The 20001-nt window shown below is 41.7% G+C and overlaps 2 protein-coding genes across 3 annotated transcripts in view; both read right to left on the bottom strand.

Annotated features, from left to right (window-relative positions):
* Window positions 1-686, bottom strand: part of NRAS (NRAS proto-oncogene, GTPase) — an 11151-nt gene extending 10465 nt beyond the window's left edge. The window contains exon 1 of the mRNA XM_057375238.1: window positions 666-686. Within this exon, the coding sequence (XP_057231221.1) occupies window positions 666-686 (21 nt within the window). The remainder of the gene's footprint in view (window positions 1-665) is intronic.
* Window positions 7-17194, bottom strand: CSDE1 (cold shock domain containing E1). 2 transcript variants are annotated; one of them, XM_057375209.1, is made up of 19 exons: window positions 16739-17194; window positions 13365-13563; window positions 12146-12255; window positions 11720-11812; window positions 11118-11215; window positions 10883-10964; window positions 10434-10562; window positions 10136-10261; window positions 9218-9430; window positions 7443-7583; window positions 7199-7357; window positions 6519-6626; window positions 5585-5760; window positions 5043-5155; window positions 4298-4417; window positions 3921-4099; window positions 2815-2978; window positions 1595-1727; window positions 7-967 (listed from the first exon to the last, which is right to left on the bottom strand). In XM_057375209.1, the coding sequence occupies exons 2-19, from the start codon at window positions 13561-13563 to the stop codon at window positions 920-922; spliced, it is 2391 nt and encodes a 796-aa protein (XP_057231192.1). In that variant the 5' UTR covers window positions 16739-17194; the 3' UTR covers window positions 7-919. The 2 variants fall into 2 exon arrangements, with proteins under 2 accessions (XP_057231192.1, XP_057231193.1); XM_057375210.1 differs by lacking the exon at window positions 11720-11812.
* Window positions 17195-20001: the final 2807 nt, after the last annotated feature.

The following is a 20001-nucleotide window of genomic DNA, read 5'->3' as shown; positions in this document are numbered from 1 at the left end:
GCACACAGACATCAACTATTCACCTTGATGAAAGTCTCAATACAGCTATGGAAAGCCTAAGTATTTATTCTCTTACAGTACACTGGGTGCCGGCTGCAAAAAGAACAAAAAAATGTATTCACTTCAGGCACAACTTCTTTCTTCTTTAAATTTAAATCAGTAAAAGAAACTGGGTTTAGAAGCTGCAGTGTTCTAAGCAGCAGCAGATTTGTGCATTGTTTTAAATATATTTAAATTACCACACTGATGGCACACCTCAGCCTTATGAAATTCTGCACTGTCTGTTCCAGAACACTACAAAATCCACCGACCCTGGGAGAGACTTGCACTGAGCTCTAACGACTGGCTAAAGGAGTCAAGTTAAATGAACTAGGAAAACACTGTAACATTTGGCCATCAACTCAAGGTATCTGAATGTCCGTGGAGATCTGATAGAAACTGAACTTATTCCACCCTCACATGGTCCTCAGAATTTGAGCAGAGTGAGCTGAAGTGAGTCTTGCCCTCCACTCCGGAGGGAAGATAATGCAACTGAGCACTAAGGCATAATAAACCTTGGCCAAAAACAAGGATAAAGCATAATAACTGTAGTGCAGAATTCCACAAGGTCTGCCCGAGCAGAGCTGTCTATGTTTACTCACAGAGGCAATGGAGATTGCAGTTACCAGTTGCGTTAAATGCACCATTCAAAACAAGCTTCTAAAATGTGATACTATAAGGCGCCACCTTAAAGTTCTCCAGAATGCAACTGTGCAGAAATTTAAAATGGTTTCGTAAATTTAATTTTAAACATAACATGAGAAGGTGTTAAAACTGGTGGAATAGCTTCTGAGAATTTTGGAGGAAGGGATGAACGGGGAGATATTCAGTACCCTTCGCCAGCCCCAGCGCGCGGCCCAACGTCGCCGTGGGGTTGGGATCAGTCTATAACACCAGCCTGGCGGATCTTTCTCTCTGCACCAAATCCCTGCAAGGAAAACACAACAAATTTTTAGCTCCAGCATCACAGAATTATGAAATCATTTAGACTGGAAAAGATCATCAACTGTGAACCTAGCCTGCCACCGGGCTTTGAGGCAAAGCCTGGTCTGTTCTACCCAAGTAGCATCTTCCTAATGAGTCAAATTTGTCTTCAGAAACAGAGACAGCAACAAAAAACAGGTTCTGTGGGGTGTTCCTTACAGTCCAAAACACTTCACAGATTTCAGACACTTCTGCTCTTTAAGAGGTGGCAGAACCTTGTGTGAAAGCCACGGCAGGGTAAACGAATTTCTAGYGTTTAGCGATTTTTCTACTTGCTATCTCTGAGGTCATAAATGAAAAGCAAACCATGAGAGCCATGACACACCAAGAAAAGGCTCCACATCAGGCAGCAGCTAGCTGCTTCTCTGCTGTGTGCTCCTCTGAAGCCCCAGCACCCAGCACTGCCCCAGAGCACAGCTCTGACACAAACACAAGGCACCCTCACACTGYAGGCCAGGAGTTCACTACGGAACAGACACCAGATCTGAGTGCCCAGGCCCCCCAGAGGCAGCAGTGCTGTGTTCCCCAAGCCAAGCAGCCCCTGCAGGGATGCTGCCCTGGGTGTCTGTACCTTTGAGTTGTCAGGGCCCCGGGGCTGGCGGAGCACCGTGAGCCGCGGGGCGTTGGCATCGTCCAGGTTGATGCTCTTTAAACGGTTCACGAGTCTATCGGGGCGCGGAGCGGCCACAGCCTTGGCGCCTTCACTGTAAGAGAGCACACACAGGCCACTGTCACCTCCCCCAGCTGCTGAGATCGACCCCAGGCTCCCACAGGCCTTGACTGCAGTCATTTAGAGCAGTTACAGACAACAGAATTATCCTGTGACAGCAGGCCTGGCTGACAGCCTGTCCCTGCCCCAACTCTTCCTTTCCACCCAGGAATCTGCAATAGCAGCAGCTCAGAGCTCTCCAGAGGTGTTCTGCAGGGAGAAGAGGTGTTGTTTTCACTCTCATGCACACCTAACCAGTGTTTCCTACATTTCTCTGGCCCAGGGAAGCTGTGGCTGCCCCTGGATCCCTGGAAGTGTCCAAGACCAGGTTGGATGGGGTTTGGAGCAGCCTGGGACAGTGGAAGGTGTCCTGGCCCATGGCAGGGGGTGGAATGAGATGGTTTTTAAGTTCTCTTCYAACCCAACCCATTCTGTGATTTAACTGCAATAATAAAGGCTTGCAAGTTGCCACTATGTCATGGCAGAGCATTAACATCTCTGCAGATGATGGGAACAGAAAATTTTTAATTAAGCAATTCACTTTCCATCACTGCARAAGTGCTATCTCACGCTTAAGCAAATCCAAATTGTGCAGTCTTCTTCAAGTTTGTAAACAGTTAAAAAACAAACCCCATCACTCTAAGAAATGCTATGCAAAGAGAAAAGAATCCCTAAAAACACAGGTTTTCTATTTAAAAATGAAAAYTGCTCTTCAAGAAACAGGTGGCAGCACTGTGGAATGTCTTGGCCAGAGGCCAGCATCCACACAGGAAAACCATCCATTTCTTCATCAGTAACTTCTACTTGCAAGGCTGYATCCAAATTCCTGCTACAGGGGGARTATAGGAATAGATTAAGGAGAGAATCAGCCAYGTGCARTTAGGGAGGGCTGGGAGTGCTGCTGCTGCCTGCACTGGATCCCCTYGMAGAGCTGGGAGCTCTCAGGTGCGACKCTCCCCAGAGCCACTGGAATCCAGAACTGCTGCTGCAGGGACAGCCAGCTCAGGCAGCCACAGCCTTCAGGGCTCTGCTGGGATGCAGACATCAGGCTAGGATCAATCCCTTCAACCCCAAAGCCTCACCAGACACGCCACACGTTACAGGCACTGCATTTTCCTGTGCGCTGGTTCAGGATTACGGAGAACTCCACTTCGTCCCCAGCCTGGAGCTCCACACCATCCTGGACTTCTTTGACATGGAAGAAGAGCTTTTTGCTGTCACCAACTTCATAGTTAATGAAACCAAACTGAAAAGCAACACATCACAAAGTTATTGATTTGATTTGCTCTGCATCCAGACARATGCAGTAATTTACTCATCACTGTAGTTTTAACTTACTTTTAAATAAAACTTCAAAACTGTAGTTTTGAAGTAGTTTTTTTTTGTAGCCTAACAGAAATGGAAATGCAATTTGTACAGTGACCAAAATATTCTGTCTGGAAAAAACACTTCAGGAAATCCAGGTATTCTTCCTGGCTTTGTTAAGTCACATTTAAATCCCAAAGTCTATAGAACAAGCTCTGAAAAYTGCCCCAAGTCCTGGCAGCTGTATTAAACAGTGAAGAGCAGTGCCCCAAGCTCTGAGATTCCACCCTGAAGCAACCACTCCATTTTCTGGTCTGTCACTGGGGTAAGAAGCCATTTACTTCTATTTTCCWCTCTACTCATGTATAAACCAGGAATACTCATCCAGCCTCTCCATAATCGACCGGAGATTAGTGCTGCACAATAACTACAAAAACAGAAAGCATTTACAGTATTTAACTTTTTAATCATTCCCAGATGCACCGAGAGCAAAGATCAGCCTTTGCATTTCAGGTGGGTTGTAATCATTGACTGCTTAATTCYGTGAAGAAACTTCTTCCAGAAGGAGAGCATTCAGTGTTTTTCTGAACACTTTTTAAACACCCTTCTTAGCAAAAAGCTGTTAGAATGATTTCTGTGACACCTCAAACCCAATTGTTCAGAATCAAATGCTGCCCTCAGCTGTGATGTGTCAGCACCAGCCCAAGCTCTGAGCTCACCCAGGTTCTGGCATAGGGCAGGACCTGGGTTACCCACAGCTCCCTCCCTAGAGCTGGATCCAGAGCAATCCATCTGAGCACAACTCCCTAAATCCCAGTGCTGAGGTGGCTCCCAGCTGGAGCAGGTATTTCCTAGCACATGGCCCTGGTGCTCAGTCACTCACCTGGTCCTTGACACACTCCACGGTGGCCCTGCGGAACGGGGTGATGTTCACAGCCATCGTCTGCCCRTTCTGGCCCAGGACACACAGCTGGAACTTTACTGTCTCCCCCTTCTGCAGACAGTCACCTTTGTTTGCCATGCCAACAATTCCAAAGGGATACACCTCTCCTTTCATCTCACCTGGGGGAGAAAATGATGAGATGGAACTGTGAGGCCTTTCCCACCTGATTTCACATTTCCAGTATTACAAATGCTGCTTTTGCAGTCAGCTCAGCAGTGTGAGTACAGTTTATAGAGTGAATAAAATCCCCAACACCTCTATTTRCAGTGGATTCAACTTGTGCACTTGTGCAAGGAATTAAAAGAAGCCAGTCTTACCATCCTCCATGACTTCAATCATGCCCTGGTAYTCTGTCTGTGTGGGATCTACACTCCTCAAGGGACGAATTACTTTACCAGAGTAAACAGTTGGATCAGCTTCTTCAGTGATACCATTCACTGAAAAGAGACAGACAGCAGAAGAATAGAATGTTTTAATCATAACTCATTTAAAACTAATAAGTGATTCAAATTGACCAGGAGACAGCAGTTTGCACTGCATGGCACCAAATCAAAATCACACTGAAATTTCACACATAGAAGTAGAAAAATTTTCCTCAAAAAACTTAAGGCCATGAAGGTTAAAAAGCAAATCAGTGTTTCACTTCTCCTCCACTGCATTTCCTACTCCCTTTAATCAGCCAATGATCTTTAAGTGTGCATTCCCCCAAGTCCTTAACAGCCCCCTCCCCCATCTGCCCTCCTCCCACAACCTTTCCCCTGTGAAGTGCAGCACAACAAAGCAGTGCAGGTGCTGATTTGGCCAGTTCTGCCACTCAGTCTCTCCTTACAACCCCCAAATCAAGAGGGCAGAGGACATTAAAGGTACAAAAGATGGCTCCTGTGCACAGAACTGTTGGTCTGAGCTTGTCTGTTCTGTGGGAACACAGCAGCTTTCAGGAAACCACCCCACACTGAGCACCTTCTTGCTTTAAGCTCCAGCTGTGAATGGATCATTAACAGACTTTACCCATCAGCACAWGCCAAGGGCCCTGAAGGCAGAGAACCCCAGGTACAGCCTTACCTGCATGTGTTTTGTTCACTTTCTCTGCACTAACTTTGTTTCCTTTGCCTTTTGACAAACTGTACTCCACAGTRTCTCCAAGCTCCAGGCTATCAATATCACCACAATATTCACTAAAGAACAGGATGATAAACAGTTTTTCCTTTAGTTACATGACACCAGTGATGCTCACCCCACATCCACATCAGTTTTCAGATATTATTTTTAAATCCCTCAGCACTTCACAAGGAATCCTCATTCAGGAAAATGAAGCATTTCAAATATACAAAACAACTGGATTTCTTGGCCTGGGATTCAGAGGCACAGAACACCAGCACTGCTGACTAACAGAAAAGCCTGAAGCAGTGCAGCAGAGATGATAAATGATATTGTAGGTATCTATGCAAACATATACGTATAACAATATATAATCTCTGTGTGTAAAGTGCAAATGGGTTTAACACTCAACCAACAAAACTCCACACCCTCCCACTACTCCCAAACAGACACAATCAAATAAGAATAACAATATCAATAACAACAACTAAACAATTGTCATTCACCTGTAGTGGAAGAAGATCTCCTTATCATGATTGGCTGTTTCAATAAACCCAAAATTATCTTTCAGGGCTGCCACATATCCCAAGAGCCTCTTGGAGCTGTAGTTGCGTCCCAGCATCCTGACAGAAACAGCCGTTTGCAGCCCGGTTCTCTTCACTTCACACACACAGAACTCAACCTGGGGGAGTGATTGAGAATCAGTACCAGACAGAAAWATCCAAACCATGACCACCAACATGAAAACACCCAAACTTACTGATTTTGWAGCTGTGTAACTCTGCAGCAGTATCTGGGCCCTCCAGAAAATTCATTTCCTAGTCATTACTTTCCCCAAACCACGTCAGACATTGACATTTCCTCATTCTAGAGAGCAGCATCACACCTGGGATAGCTGAAAGGCAAGCCAGCCTCCAGGAGTCAGCTTCCCACCCCTTAAACAGAAGAATCTTCCTGTCCATGGGGATCTGCTCACCACTGGCCCACMCTGGGATGTGCCTCACTTCACTCCTTGATTCAGTTTTAGAAACAGTAACCAGTGACTAGAATGGCTCCTGCTGGTTTTGTTGCTCTTCCAGATCTCCAACCTTTTTCCCATTCCATTGTCTCTCAGGCTAATATGCTCATGAGGGAATATTCTCCCTCTTTGATATCCATCTCAGTCTCTAAACGAATTTATTTCCCTCGATAAGCAGAGTCCACTTAGTGATAAAAATTCCTTGTTTAAAAAGCATCAATTTCACACAAGGTTGGAGGGCATTTTTTACTTATTCCGAAGACTAAGCCCTTTAAACACAATACTCCAGGTAATATTACACAGAYGCCTTATCCTCCATTTGTTCCAAGAGGGAGAACAAATCCAGAAGTAAAGGCAAAGTGAAGCTCACACCCAACAATGTCCAAAACAGCATTTCCCAATAGTACACTTAATTATCTTGCCTTATCTCCTATCTGGGGATTAGTAGATCCTTCCACATCCTTGGCCTGGTAAGGAATGGTCAGTTTTACTCCACAGTCATCATACACAATTATTCCATCCTCAGCTTCCTGGAAACAAGAGGTCAGAATTCAGCAAAGTCTCTTTATAAAACAGTTTCCTACACACAGCTCAAGCACTGTTCATTGGAGATTCAATGGTTTCACAATAACTGCTCAAAACCACAACCAAACTCTGAGTAAGAAGCTTTAAATGATGCCAGACAATATTTTAAAAGGAAATAAATTATTACCACCAGTTCTAGGAAGTATTTATTGACAGTATTCTGGCAGTACTGTTTAAAACAGCATGACAAAACAGTAAGAGGTTCTCCCCTAGAAAGTTAATTTTAAATAATTGTATCTAGAACCTTACATAGTAGGAGGTAGAAAGAAGCTCCYCATCAAGTTCCTGGAAATTATTTTTTAACAACAATATGATCATTAATGACCATTAACAATACTTTTATTATCTTGTTCAGAGAAGTTAGTTTTCCGTGACTGCTGTCATCAGCTGTGGTTCACATTTACAGAGAGTTAACAGTGCTTATAAACCAGCTGATTTACAGATTTTAAGAAAGCAGCCTCAGTCTCCAATGGTAGGAATGCATAACAGACATTCACAAGTACAAGAGCAACTTTACCTTCTCTTTGCCTTTATTTGGGCTAGTGGCTTTGGCTGGAGTGGCTTCTTTGTCTATAGTGCCCACAAAACGATGTTCYGACTGGGTGTGGAAAGAAACCGTGCCCTTGGGAAGCTTCTTAATCCTTATGGCATGGTTCCTCTGGGCAGACAGCATATCCTGGAAAAGAAATCCATCAGGTTATAGACATGCTGTGCATCATTTCTGTAAATGCTGAGATTTTATAGGWGTTAATCCCACTTACAGGAACAACGGTGAACTCTACTTCGTCAGAAATATGGAGCTGATTTCCATCCATGATCTCACTGAAGTGGAAGAACATCCGAGCATCCCTGTCCACACACTTAATGAAGCCAAAGCCATCCCTCATCGCTGCAATCACACCCTGCAACAGCCAAACCAACAAATTACAGTTTTATCCTTGTTATGGGACCTCTGTCTGCAGCTGCTCCATGTGCCTGGAGCTTGCAGGAAGGCCTGAATCCTGGGAAAACACTTGGTTTAAGCAATGTCCTTCCTTGCAAACCCTGGTGCTCATGGCTGTGGTGAACCTGAAATGCAGGGAAAGTTCTTCCCACCTCATTCCTCAAGTTAATTCGTGATGAAGAGTGGAGAATATTAATTTAAGCCACTAACAAGGACTGAAGTTAAAGAACCTGTCAGAACACTACACACAACGGGGCAGCTCTACAAACAGTGTATAACCTACAGGAGAATATAAAACATACAAACACCCACTAAACATACAACTACCTAYAAAAACATGAAATAAAATCAGTGCTCAGATGGAGGTTTAAGAGAAAAACCATCAGATTTCCAGACACAAATGAAGGAGTTATGAAGAAGTTTTTAACAAGACTCTCATATCTGTGGGTGAGTGCTATGGTAAATATGTGACACGAGTTAAGTGGCCTTCCTGATAACCACCAGAAATGGAATGCTCAATGATAAACTACCAAACCTCCCCAAACCCTAGTTTCTCAATCCTGCCAGAATTAAGAAAGATACAATTCATTAACATTTTCCTTCAACCCAGTTATTGCAGGGTTTAGCAAGTCTCCGGGCAAACTTAGAAGATCTGAGTGGCAGTGCAAAGGTACTTCCCACCTTTAAGAACATCCTTCTCTTAGACAGCTTTTACAAACTCCAGCAAACCAGCCAACCTTCCTAGAATCTGCCAATCTGCCAGTACCTGCCTCCCCAATGACCAGCTCAACTCAGGCAGGCAGATATACATTGAGTAGAAATACATGAAATTTATAGGATAGAAACCCAAAAACCTCAAAGGCTGAAATCAAAACTCAGGGTTTTTTTAAAGCCAGGGGTCTCTAATTCACAGCACATTGGTGAGACAACACTGTAACTGAACTCCAAATTGCAAAGGAAGGTGAAGCTGCAGTCTGGTTGGAACAGAACCAACATTCCAAGTTACAGGAATGAAAGATATTCTGTAAAACTCATTAGCACATCCATCTTAGTCCCTGTAATCCACAAAGACTTTCTTGTAATGAGAGAACTCTGCCGTCCTTCTGCTTGACCCTCAGACAGAGATTRGCCAAATACTTGAAATCCAAAAGCTGCTCACAATCCCTCCTCCAATTATTTACACTTTTCACTTCCTGAACCAGAGTAGTCACAGCGACTTCCATTTTCCTAAGGAACATGAGCAGTTACCTATTTAGGCTTAAATATGTCAATTTTAAGCTATCAGTTAAAGACTGCATTACTTCTGTCTGCTTTAAGGAACCAGAAGTCCCCTCCAAGASGGCCAGTTAAGATCTAATTTCATAATATAATGTCATTTAAATGTTAAAAAATAGTTTMATTTTTATTCTTTTAAGGCAAAGATGCAGAGCATTAAGTCTGAATTTTCTCCTTTGTTTGCATTGCAAATCTGAGGGCTGGATTTCAGAGAAGGCAATGGAAGACAGGAGTGATTTTATTGTATAAGACAACCCCTACCATGTTTTACTTCCATTTCCTCTCAAGAATTAGAAATTTTTCAAGACAGATACTTGCCATTTCTCTGGTTTCATTGGTAAACTGGAAAGTGTTGGGGAGAACTTCGATGTTGGTGGCCCGTTCCAGTTTGTCACGCCTGTCCGTGGAAATGTTGAACCGGACGTGGTCACTCTCCARCAGGGTCACCTTGGATTTTGTATCCTTGTCTCCAAAGGGAAGCTCTTTAGGGATCACAAAGTCCACTTTGATGCGGCCRGGTAATGGATCGCTCTGGGGACAGAAAGGCCAGCAGGACAGGTGAGTTCACCTCAGCTGCAAACAGCACCACAATTTCTGCCAAATGCCTGCTGCACTCAGGCTCTGCTCTGTTTCTACCACTCCTCACCTGGAACTTGCCAAATGCAAGGTGGGTTTTGTTGCTGTTGGTTGGTTTGAAGGTTTTTAAAGCACCAACCATGTCTTGTCAAAGGAATTAAGACTCTATTTTGAGAATTAAGTTTATAAACATACTCATAACACTGCTAAAAGGCAGGTTCTTTCTAATTAAGTGTTCAAAACACCCCAAACCTTTCTACCAAACAGAGACTCACCTAAAACCTTAATGGAAGTGCTCATGAACACCCCTCCAAGTCAAACATTACAGCYCAAAAGCCTCATTAACTGTTAATGCTCACAGGAATCCACAGATCTGGCTTATCCCAGCAAATATTTTTCCACTTTTCCCTACYCCTTTGCTTTAAGGATATGTCCTAAACCCACAAAATTTTACAGCAAGTATTTGAAACATTAAAGAAAACACACACTACCCTAACTCTTACTCTCTGGATTTAAAAATTAAAAAAAAAGAATAGATCTTCTACTCTGACATGATGCTTATGCAGCAAGCAGGTACTGGGAAATGGGAACAACTGCTTGAGTGGAATTCAATACAATCAAACCAGCGTTTCACAAATTTAAGTTACTACTGAAATTCACCTGGTTTTTGCTGGGTACTTTAGGAATTACTTTGGTTACAGTTCCTTCAAAATGTTCAATGCTGATATCTTCAAAAATGACAGTTCCTTGAGGCAGCAGTCTGACATCTGTTGCAACTTCTTTACCCTAAGAGTACAAAATCAGTCAAAYACCCAAAGAAAAGAGAAAGAAAAAAAAGAGAGAAAAAGACAGACATTTCCCAATGAACCTCCTCCCCACTTCTCTTAAAAGCTGGAAAAAGCAGAGCTGTGGTTATGCCCTAGGACCTTGGCTTCCGTTTTACTGGATTTCGTCTTACATTTCTGTCTTTGATTGTAAACTCCACATCATCACCAGGCTGTAAGGTTTCTAGGTCACCTTTAAATTCACTATAGTGAAAGAAAATCTCCTTCACGACATCACCTCTCTCAATAAATCCAAAGGCTTCCTGTGAATAGAAAAAAAAGTGTTTAATTGTCCATTATTGTAACATACCAAGAAATATTTTAACAGGTTCTATCAAATATAAAATAGACTCTGAATCCCAGCAAAGAACTCACAAGTACACACAGCTAAGACTAYCACAAGAAATATATAACCAGAAATAAATGGACTTTACTTTGTTAAAAATAGCATCAGTATCAAAGATGAGCTGTTTAAACAGTTTCACACAATTTATACTCACAGCTCAACTTAAAAAATTTGTTCCTTTGAACAGCACTTTTCAAAATTGCATTTCATTTTCAAATGAAACTTCAAATCACTTACTTTCATGGCACAGACTACTCCTTGACAGCGGGCTTGTTTCTTTTTTAATAGCATAATGTTACGAGCACTTACAGCACCAGTACTAGAGAAAAAAAACAGAGAGCAAACTAAGTAATTCAAAAGTGAAACACAATTTGAAGATTATATTTCATCTCATTTCAATTCTTGGAACAGGTATGAATTCTGCCTGATTTCTTAAACAAAGTAGGAAACCAGAAAAGCAAGAYCAACTTACTGTTTATTTGTATCAATTATAAAGTTTATTTTATCTCCTGTTTCCAGCTGTACATTTCCTTCAACATCCTCTGGGGTGTAAGTCAGGTAAAATACTTCCTGTAAATTAACATAAAAGTTACTCTATTTGCCGAATAGTTGTTTCAAAGAAAGATTAACATAATTTCAATAACAATATCCACTTAATTTAGTGAGAAAATCAACAATAATCAAACATGGCATGCAAAACATTCTTTTTCCATCGTGCTGTTTTGATGAGTCTATAACAAGCAACTTGAGAGATTTGTATGTGGCCATCTTTAAGGGCCAATTTCTAAACTTTAGAAGTTCAAGGCAAGGATAAATGAACTTCATCAAGTTTAAGAAGAGAACAACTATTTGACTCTAGGAAGTTCTCCACAGATATAAACAAGCAAACTGTCTAAATAACATTATTTTTTGTACCAATAACAAAGCATGCTTTTTTTTTTTTTGGCCAAAAACTGCACAGTTCAGTGCAGTGTCATTTGTCTATATTAAATTGTCTTTTTTTTTGGGTTTTTTTTTCTCATAGACCACAGTGATGGATCAGTGAAGAGTTCAAGTAAAATACGCAAGCTTTACCCCATTACGTTCGTAGCAAACACTCCCTGTTGGACTTTGACCCGGGGCAGCTGGAGATTTACTCTCTAAATTGTGAGGAACAGCACACACAACCTACCAGTCAAAAAAAAAAAAAAAAATCCATTGCTAGTCATGTCAGGAGTGGCATTGGTGAATACAAAATGAATCTCAGTATCCTCTACTACCCACTCAGCAGGGAATGCCACACTGCAGATTTTCAATTTCACAGAACACCTTTTGGTTCTAAAGAAGTGTTTGGAGCCAAGTAAGAGCTCRAACTGAACCTCTGAATTTTTATCAGAGCACACTGAAATCTATTTCAGTGTATCTGTACTGCAGGTAGTTAATATCAATGCTAAATGAACCCAGCTTTTTGTACTGGAGTAAAGGATGGAAATGATGAAGGTATAGAAAATAGGTACTAACTTGTCCATTTATTCGTTCTTCAGGTAATATTTCTGGCTTTATCTTCACCAATTTAATAGCAATGGGTTTTCCAGTTCGGCGATCAGAAGACACTTCAAACTCAACATCGTCTGCAAGGCAATCCAACATTGCAAAGGTGTCAGAGTTCTGCTCGGGACTGGCGTTTTCATACAGAAATCACTGAACAGTTGTGCTCAACAATTCACTCCTTGTAGCCAAACACAACCAAATAGAACTCAGGTGCTTTTGTTACCAAGGAAGAACACATGATTTGCAAATATTTTCTGGTTTTTTTCTGCTTATTATCTCCTGTTGTTAACGAACTCTCCTGCTGTAATTCCACAGTAATTCCCTCCCCCTGCACAGCTCACTGTAAGCAGACTCCACACTGAAGTTCACACAACACAACACAGGCTATTAAACAGTTTAGAAACTTCACTCTCACGGTAATTATCAGCATGAAACTGCAGCCTCATGCTGAAAAACACTTGGCCATCCTCAAACTAATTCTAAACAAAGAAATAGGGAGTACAAGAGGTAAATTCTCCCACAGTCTGAGTACTTGCCTCTATCTCAGCTAAACAAGTTTGATTCAACACTGCACCTTTTCCTTTCCCACACCTTTTTTTTACCACAAGCTGCACAAATCTTAAGTGCTAGTGATGCCTTAGGATTTCAGCTTCTCTATTTTTCATATATCTGTAATCCAGYAAYTCTTTARTSRATAACTCCAGAGATAAGATACTGTYCTCMCATTTTTAGACACTTCCTCTCCAGGYCCCAAATTCAAGGAYACCTCAYTGTCCCAGGCCCCAAAATATGGAAACTGGGGTCAGCAAACTTGGAGTCAATGCCTTCAYTACCTGAAGCTGTAATTGGAGGATGAATGCCAATATGCAAATGGACAAAATTTATAAAGCGTGAAAAAACAGGGACCAAAYGCCCATTTTGGGTGTAACCCCTGGGTGGGYTGTRACTGTCCTGAATGGACAGTCCTGAAGGACRTGAAGGCCCTTCARTAAATAGAATTCCTTTTTATTCTRTTAATTTTGCCTAGCCTGTTTTAGGTAAGCCAGATAAGGCATCACTGGAACAGACTGGTGGATTATTCCTTGTCAGTTTAGCCCCACAAGCAGCAGCCACACAAGAAATGGATATTTTACAACAAGTGAAAGAGACTGGTGTTCACTCAGCCCAGCAGGTCCCCAAGCTCAGTTACCTCCCACTTTGAGCTCCTGCAGGTTGCCGTTGTACTGGGAGCAGTGGAAGAAGAGCCGGGCCTGCCGCTCAGAGCACTGGATGAAGCCGTACGAGGTCAGCAGCTTCTCGATAACCCCGGTCTCGCGCAGCGCTGCCGAAGTACCATTGGGGTACCCGTTGTGTCCATTGTTGTGGAGCAGGTTTGGATCAAAGCTCATCTGGGCCACAGAAAGCACAGGGGAAAAAACAATATTAACATCAGTTTCCTTTCTCCACATTGCCATAACACGGTAACACAAAGAGTTTGTGCGAGTTATTGACACGTTCTTAAAATGTGTCCGAAGTTTTACTCTGTTCTTAAAACAGAGTAAAACCACCAAAACAATTGAGCTGTTTTAACACAGTAATCCTGAAAATTTACACAGGCAACATATTTATAAAACAAGCCAGAGCTGTAATACCAAAACAAAGCTTGTTTAGAACAAAACAGACTCCTGGCATTTTTCAAGTATTACACCTCACAGTACTCCCACATTCTCTGTTTCACAGCAGAGCCTGAAAATATCTGAAGTATCTGCTCTTCCAAATTAAACAGGTGATTAGGAAAATGCAACAGTTGTGAATCAACACAATTAGGTTCAAATCCCTGCATAGTTTCTCCTTAGCTTGTGTGTTCAGTCTTTCATACTAAAAAATGGTATTAAGTAATTAAACTGTTTGTTGTTATGGAATTAATACCCAGAATTAAACGAACATTCCTCTGCCATAGAAGCTCAAGTGCTAGAAGGACGGAGAAAATTTGAAAACATCATTGAACTCAAGTTAAAGGTGTAATGAACTGCTAAATTAACTTACATCTATTAAAACATTTTCTTTTATGGGGTGTTTTTTCTTTTCAAGGCACAGATTCACACTTGAAACATTCCCAACCCCTTTACCAACTCACTGGCTTTTTGATGTACAAGTATCATCTTTAAAGCAGGGCACTTGGCCTTACAGGTTAGCAATTAAATCAGATGAAATGTATTACACCTCACTAAACAGTGCAATTCAAGAGAGACAACTGCAGCAACCCTCCTCCCTCCAGACAGTCAATATGCATCTTAAAATATACAGAATTATTTGTTATTTGCCAGAGTATTTAATTTAGAAACAGATTGAGACCGTATCTGTTCTCTGCTCTATTGCTGCAATAAGCCGAGAGATTAAAAATTACTCAGCAATGTGTTYAGTGGAGATAAAAAACACCTGAGCAATTTGTAAAAGAGTCATGTTTCTCACTCTAACATTGCCACTGAGTTACTCAATGCATTAGAAGGCACAGCATTCTTACTCTGTGATTTGGAAATCAGTTTAGAAGTGATCAAAGAGCACCAAAAAAAACCTGCCCCAAAGCTTTTGGGCAGAAATCTTTGAGACTGACATTAAGAAAATAAATTGGAAACAACCACACAAAGTAAGGATTGACAGAGTTTCGGCCCTCGAGAGGAGGAGGTCTTCTCCCCTCTTCCAATCCAGACCCAGCTGGGGTAGATGGAGATGAAGAAAAACACAAATACCAGAAGGCGCAGGAATGCTATGAGGGGCCAAAGGATCCCAGGACACTGTAATGGTCTCCATCCCACCACAAAGTGCAGTATTACCACCCAAAGCTCTTTAAGAATTCAGTGAACTGCTAAATCTTCTGTGGTATCACTTCTGTAACATGCACTGGTTTTTTCCTTGCTCTACATATCACTTTCCTTTCCATTAAAAATTAGCAACAATCCCTTAATTTTAATCAATGCTGCCCTCTTATTGTTACCCAACCAACCCACAATAAGTGGCACAATCAACACCCTTAACATGTTCAAGTCATGAAACACTGACATGCYATAAAATCATGAATCAGGAACATAACTCCCAGCAGAGAGCCAGGGAGAACTGCAGCCCATCCTTCTCCTCTTCCTCCCCTGCAAAGGCCTCTTGCCAACAAGCTGAGTCTTGGACACCTCCAAAGACAGAGGTTCCATCACCTTTCTGGGGTAACTCTTGCCCCAGCAAAGATCTCTTTCCCCTCCTGTACAGCCTAAACTGCTCAAGAGACAAAAGCCACGGCAGTCACATCTTTTTTATGTACTGGATTATGTTTAAAGGACACATTTTCTCTGAGAATCTAACAAAAAGCASTTGATAAAGCTGCTAAGATTTACTGAGTAGTTCTTGTCAGCATCATTCCAGGAACCCTCATCTTTTGAGGAAGGCAACCCCAGGACATTCCACAYAAGAAAATGTCCTTGGGGGAACACAACAGCTGAAGTGTTTTAAGGCATCCTAGAGTTTGAAATACTTTTCAAAAATAAACTGGTCCTGCAAGTAGGGTGACTGGGGGAAGGGAAAATGATATGTTATTATACCTTCTCCCAAGAGAATTACAGGCCAGGGCATTAACCCATTCTGGAAGCTGGAATGAGCCTGCCAAAGGCTTTTGTGAGTCACCAAATGGCCACTTCACCTCCAATACAAGGCAAGCAGACAGACAACCTGACTCAAAGATGAACTAAAGCAACATCAAGAGAGAGAAAATGACAAAAATCTAGCTTAAAATTCAACTCAGAATAGCCTCTCCTAGGATTAGAAAGGCACAGTGTTTCACCTCCTGCTCAGACTACCACTGCATGACACCATATGAACAGTTTGGGTTTAAAGGAGCATTAATAGCACAGCTCAAGGAACTCATCAATCCTCTAAAGCCTGACAACTTCAGTTCAAACAAAGGTAAGATTCCTCAGGTGGCACTAAAATTTGCTGTACAGAGAAAGATACTTTATAGTAAGATACTTTTCCTGGTAACTGTCAAATACCTATTTATAACAGGAACATGAACTATGAACACCACCAACAGAAACACAAAATAAAATGCATCTCTGCAGTAAGAYTAAAACACTAAACAGAGGTTATTTGAGAAAAGGGATTGAAACCACAAGCCTACTGGTACTAGGAGAGAAACACCAATAATCAGCTCTAAAGAATTATAAGTATTGTTAAATAGAACCTTATTRTAGCTACTACAAATTCATCACACTACTACATCATCAAAATAACAGCAAAGAATCATGGAACCACAGAATGGTTTGGGYTGGAAGGAGCCTTAAAGCTCATCCWGTCCCAGCCCTGCCATGGGCAGGGACACCTTCCACTGTCCCAGCTTGCCCTGTCCAACCTGGCTTTGGAAACGTACAGGGATTCCAGACACAGCTTCTCTGGGCACCGTGTGCCAGGACCTCACTATAAAATAAATTTATTCCTGAGAACTATTAAAAAAAACTAACCAAACCAACACTCTTCTGTTAAAAACTTAGTAAAAAACAAGTTAAAAAAACCCATGTATAACTCCACAGCATGTGCACCAACCTCGCAGTGATATTCAAATATTGCACTTTCAGTAGTATTTGCCGATTCTTCTGTTTCAGCACAAGTTTCTAAGGATGAAGACTGCTATTCTTTAAAAAAGGGAACAAAAGGAAGAGGGACAAAAAGAGAAAGAAAAAGATAGCAAAAGAAGGTGATCTATCAAGCTCTAGAGAATACAAGTGCTGCTGCCCTGGGCAGTTTCACTACAGCACTGGAGAAAACAAAGACTACTATAGCAGCGTTGGGACGTGCTCTTTTGAAGCTGTTGAGTAGGCACAAACTTCTTGTTTCAGATCAAGCCTTGTATCTTCTTCAGTGTAAGTTGCCTCTTCTTTGGTCTTGAGTTGTTGTTTCAATGTGGTATACTTATACTCTTTTCCTGATCTGAACTTGAAGCAGCAGTTTCAGGTGGTAAGTTCTGTTCTGTTCCACTTCATACTGGAGAAAGGAAAGAAAACACACATTAAGTACCACTTCAAAGTAGATTCTCATCAAATCACAAAATGTATTGGTTTGCCAGGGACCTTAAAGACCATCTAGTTCCAAATCCCCTTATACATCAGTCCTAGATGTTACTCCAGACAGCTGCATTTCCTCTATCTTATTACAACAGGTTTAATCCATGTTGGGAAAAGCTGTTTTACAGACATGGGGCATTCCCATTTCCAATTCTGTTTTCCCAAAGACCACCTCAAAACCAGTGAAATGGCATTTCCAATTTTAAACTCTTCAGACACCTCAGGAAAGGTCCCAGTTTGTGCAATTAAAATGATAACTTCATTTTGATTGTCAGTATTTGACCTATTAGCACACCTTAGTCATTCTATCARTAATTTCATACAGCTTATTAATTCAATTATGATATAATTTAATAAGTGCTTGCACAGATCCTCAGAGTAGCAATAGGATGTACATATACATGGGAATTAGAATTTCCTGATTATTTCTGTTCCAAGGGTAAGTTAAGGACAAGYAATACCTGAAGTACATTTAGAATTGTATAAAAATTAACAAACTTCTCAATTACGTGTACAGACACTGCATGTAAAATAACGSTGAGCCATTCTCTGGACTTCTAAACCAGTTTCTGTAAAATGTTGATTACATATGATGGTATTTATGTAGCTACCACCAGGAAGAAGCCTTTCTGCACCAGTAACTAGTTAGCAATTAATTCACTCCTAAAGTTTTCCAGGGCCACTTTGTGTTYTCATGAGAAAAGCAGTTTCAGCAAACTGCCACCTACCACACCAAACAAAACCTTATAGAAATAGAAGCCCTTCGTGAGAAAAAAAACAAGTTTTGAGTTTGTTGCTTGCTCAGTAGATAAGACATAAAAAAAAGGGAGGATATTTTTGTGGACAAAAGCTGCTGGGAAGCAACACAGGTCTGACCCCATGGATACATTGGCAGGTTCTGAAGTATTCTAAAGGTATGAAGCAACAGGGCACTACTCTTCCCCAAATCATTCCACAAGTCCCATGCCAAAAGAGAAGAAATATGGACAGTGTAGCAGAAAAGTGAATTTCACAACTTATACTGAGCTTTGCATCTCCTCTGGTGACTTGAAAGAGTCAACCTAAGTGACTGAAACCTGAATGCAAAGACACTTCAAACTCTCACCCTCACCCTCAGCCCATTTCTCAGTGAAAATGCTGAGTGAAGGCAGCTATTGCAAGAACCCCAAACCCCAAAAATGCAGCCTCATCACCACTTCTACAGAAGTTTGTGTTTCAGTGATCTCCCCTAGCTGAACCATCTCTTTCAGCCACCACTCTGAGAACTTCCAGCTGAAATGAGCTTTCCTGTCAGACCATCACAAACGCATGAAAGAGAATAAATAAACTGGGTGAGGGCTGTTCAAACCTGGTGTGAAAGGTTTTCAGTGAAAGATTCAGTTATAAAATATTATAAATCAGAAGACACAAAGCTATTGCARAGATAACAGTATCACTACTTTTCCCTCACCTCAGCATTACACTGGGGCAACTGTTGCCACAATCTCTTTCAGGACAGTTTTATTTTTGGGAAGCATTTCAGCCCTCAAATAAGCACACTGCATCCCAGGAACTGCACAGACACACTTGGAATCTTCTTACTCATGGACTTTTCTYTCATTTAATTAGACTGATATTATTAGAGTTCTCCTAGAGATGTAACTGTATCATATTACATTTGTAATTTTTCTGGCAGTAAAATATATCACATTTTCATTTAATAATCAAAACACCTTAACTGATTAAATATTACTACAGCTAATTTTATCAGTCATGGAGCAAAGGCATAAATCTTTCTACGAAAACCCAGCATGATTCAATAACAAGATAGGTTTACTACACTTAAGGTATTTAAAAAAACAGTTTATCAAGCAAGCCTAACTCAAGCAAAAATAAAAAGAAATCTCACTGTGCTCATCTGCCTCAAATTCTTTACTTTTTAATTCAGCTACTATAAATACTCCTCCAAATGGTAAACACCCTGAGCAGCTGCCCAGCCCCCAAGTCTCACTGCCTTCTACATTTGTGTATTTACAGCTGAAAGGTTTAATGCAAAGACAGGGAAGAGCTGGGCCCTGGTCTTGAGGTCTTTCATGTGCAAATCCTGCTAAATGGCAGCAGGTCACATGAAACTGYTCACAGCCAGAAAGCACCTATGGAGGCCCACATGGAACCTGCCCGATGACAGCATTGTTCTGCTTCCCATTTTCTTCACAAAAAGAGGCAACTGCAAGGATCTGCATTCTGTGGGTCAGAGCATGTGTTTCTAGAAAGAGCCCTCTCTTAGGTGACCAAGATACAATTTAAYGAAGATAAAACTTTGTCTTTCCAGTGTGCACACACAATACGGATCCGTGGAGATCAGGCTCCTCCATCTCTTTTCAAACTGATATTGGAAAGCAGCACTGAACACTGGCTCTTGAGCACCCCAGCCAGTACGTGACAGCTACAAGATCAGCCACCAGCAGAGTAGTGAAGTCCTTTTCATGTCAGAAAAAAATAAATATATGGGGGAAAAAAGAATTAAAGAGCTGCCAAGGACATCTGTAAAGAATGTGTGGAGAAAAACCCCAAAAAAGTCTTTAAAAACAAAAATCGTGATTTTTTAAGGGGTTTGTGGTGCGGGGACGAGCCCCGCGCTGGGTATCGGTACGGACARCAGAGAAGCGGCCCCGGACCGACGGAGCCGCCCAGGCCCGGTCCCTCCCGCGGCCCCGCTCGCTGCGCTGCACCAAGATGGAGGCGGCGGAGCGAGGGGCGGCCGCG

Source organism: Malurus melanocephalus, unplaced genomic scaffold, assembly GCF_030028575.1.
Source record: "Malurus melanocephalus ecotype Western Australia unplaced genomic scaffold, MMel_1.1 scaffold_243, whole genome shotgun sequence".
Lineage (NCBI taxonomy): Eukaryota > Metazoa > Chordata > Aves > Passeriformes > Maluridae > Malurus > Malurus melanocephalus.
This window is presented reverse-complemented; position numbering and strand designations above follow the sequence as displayed.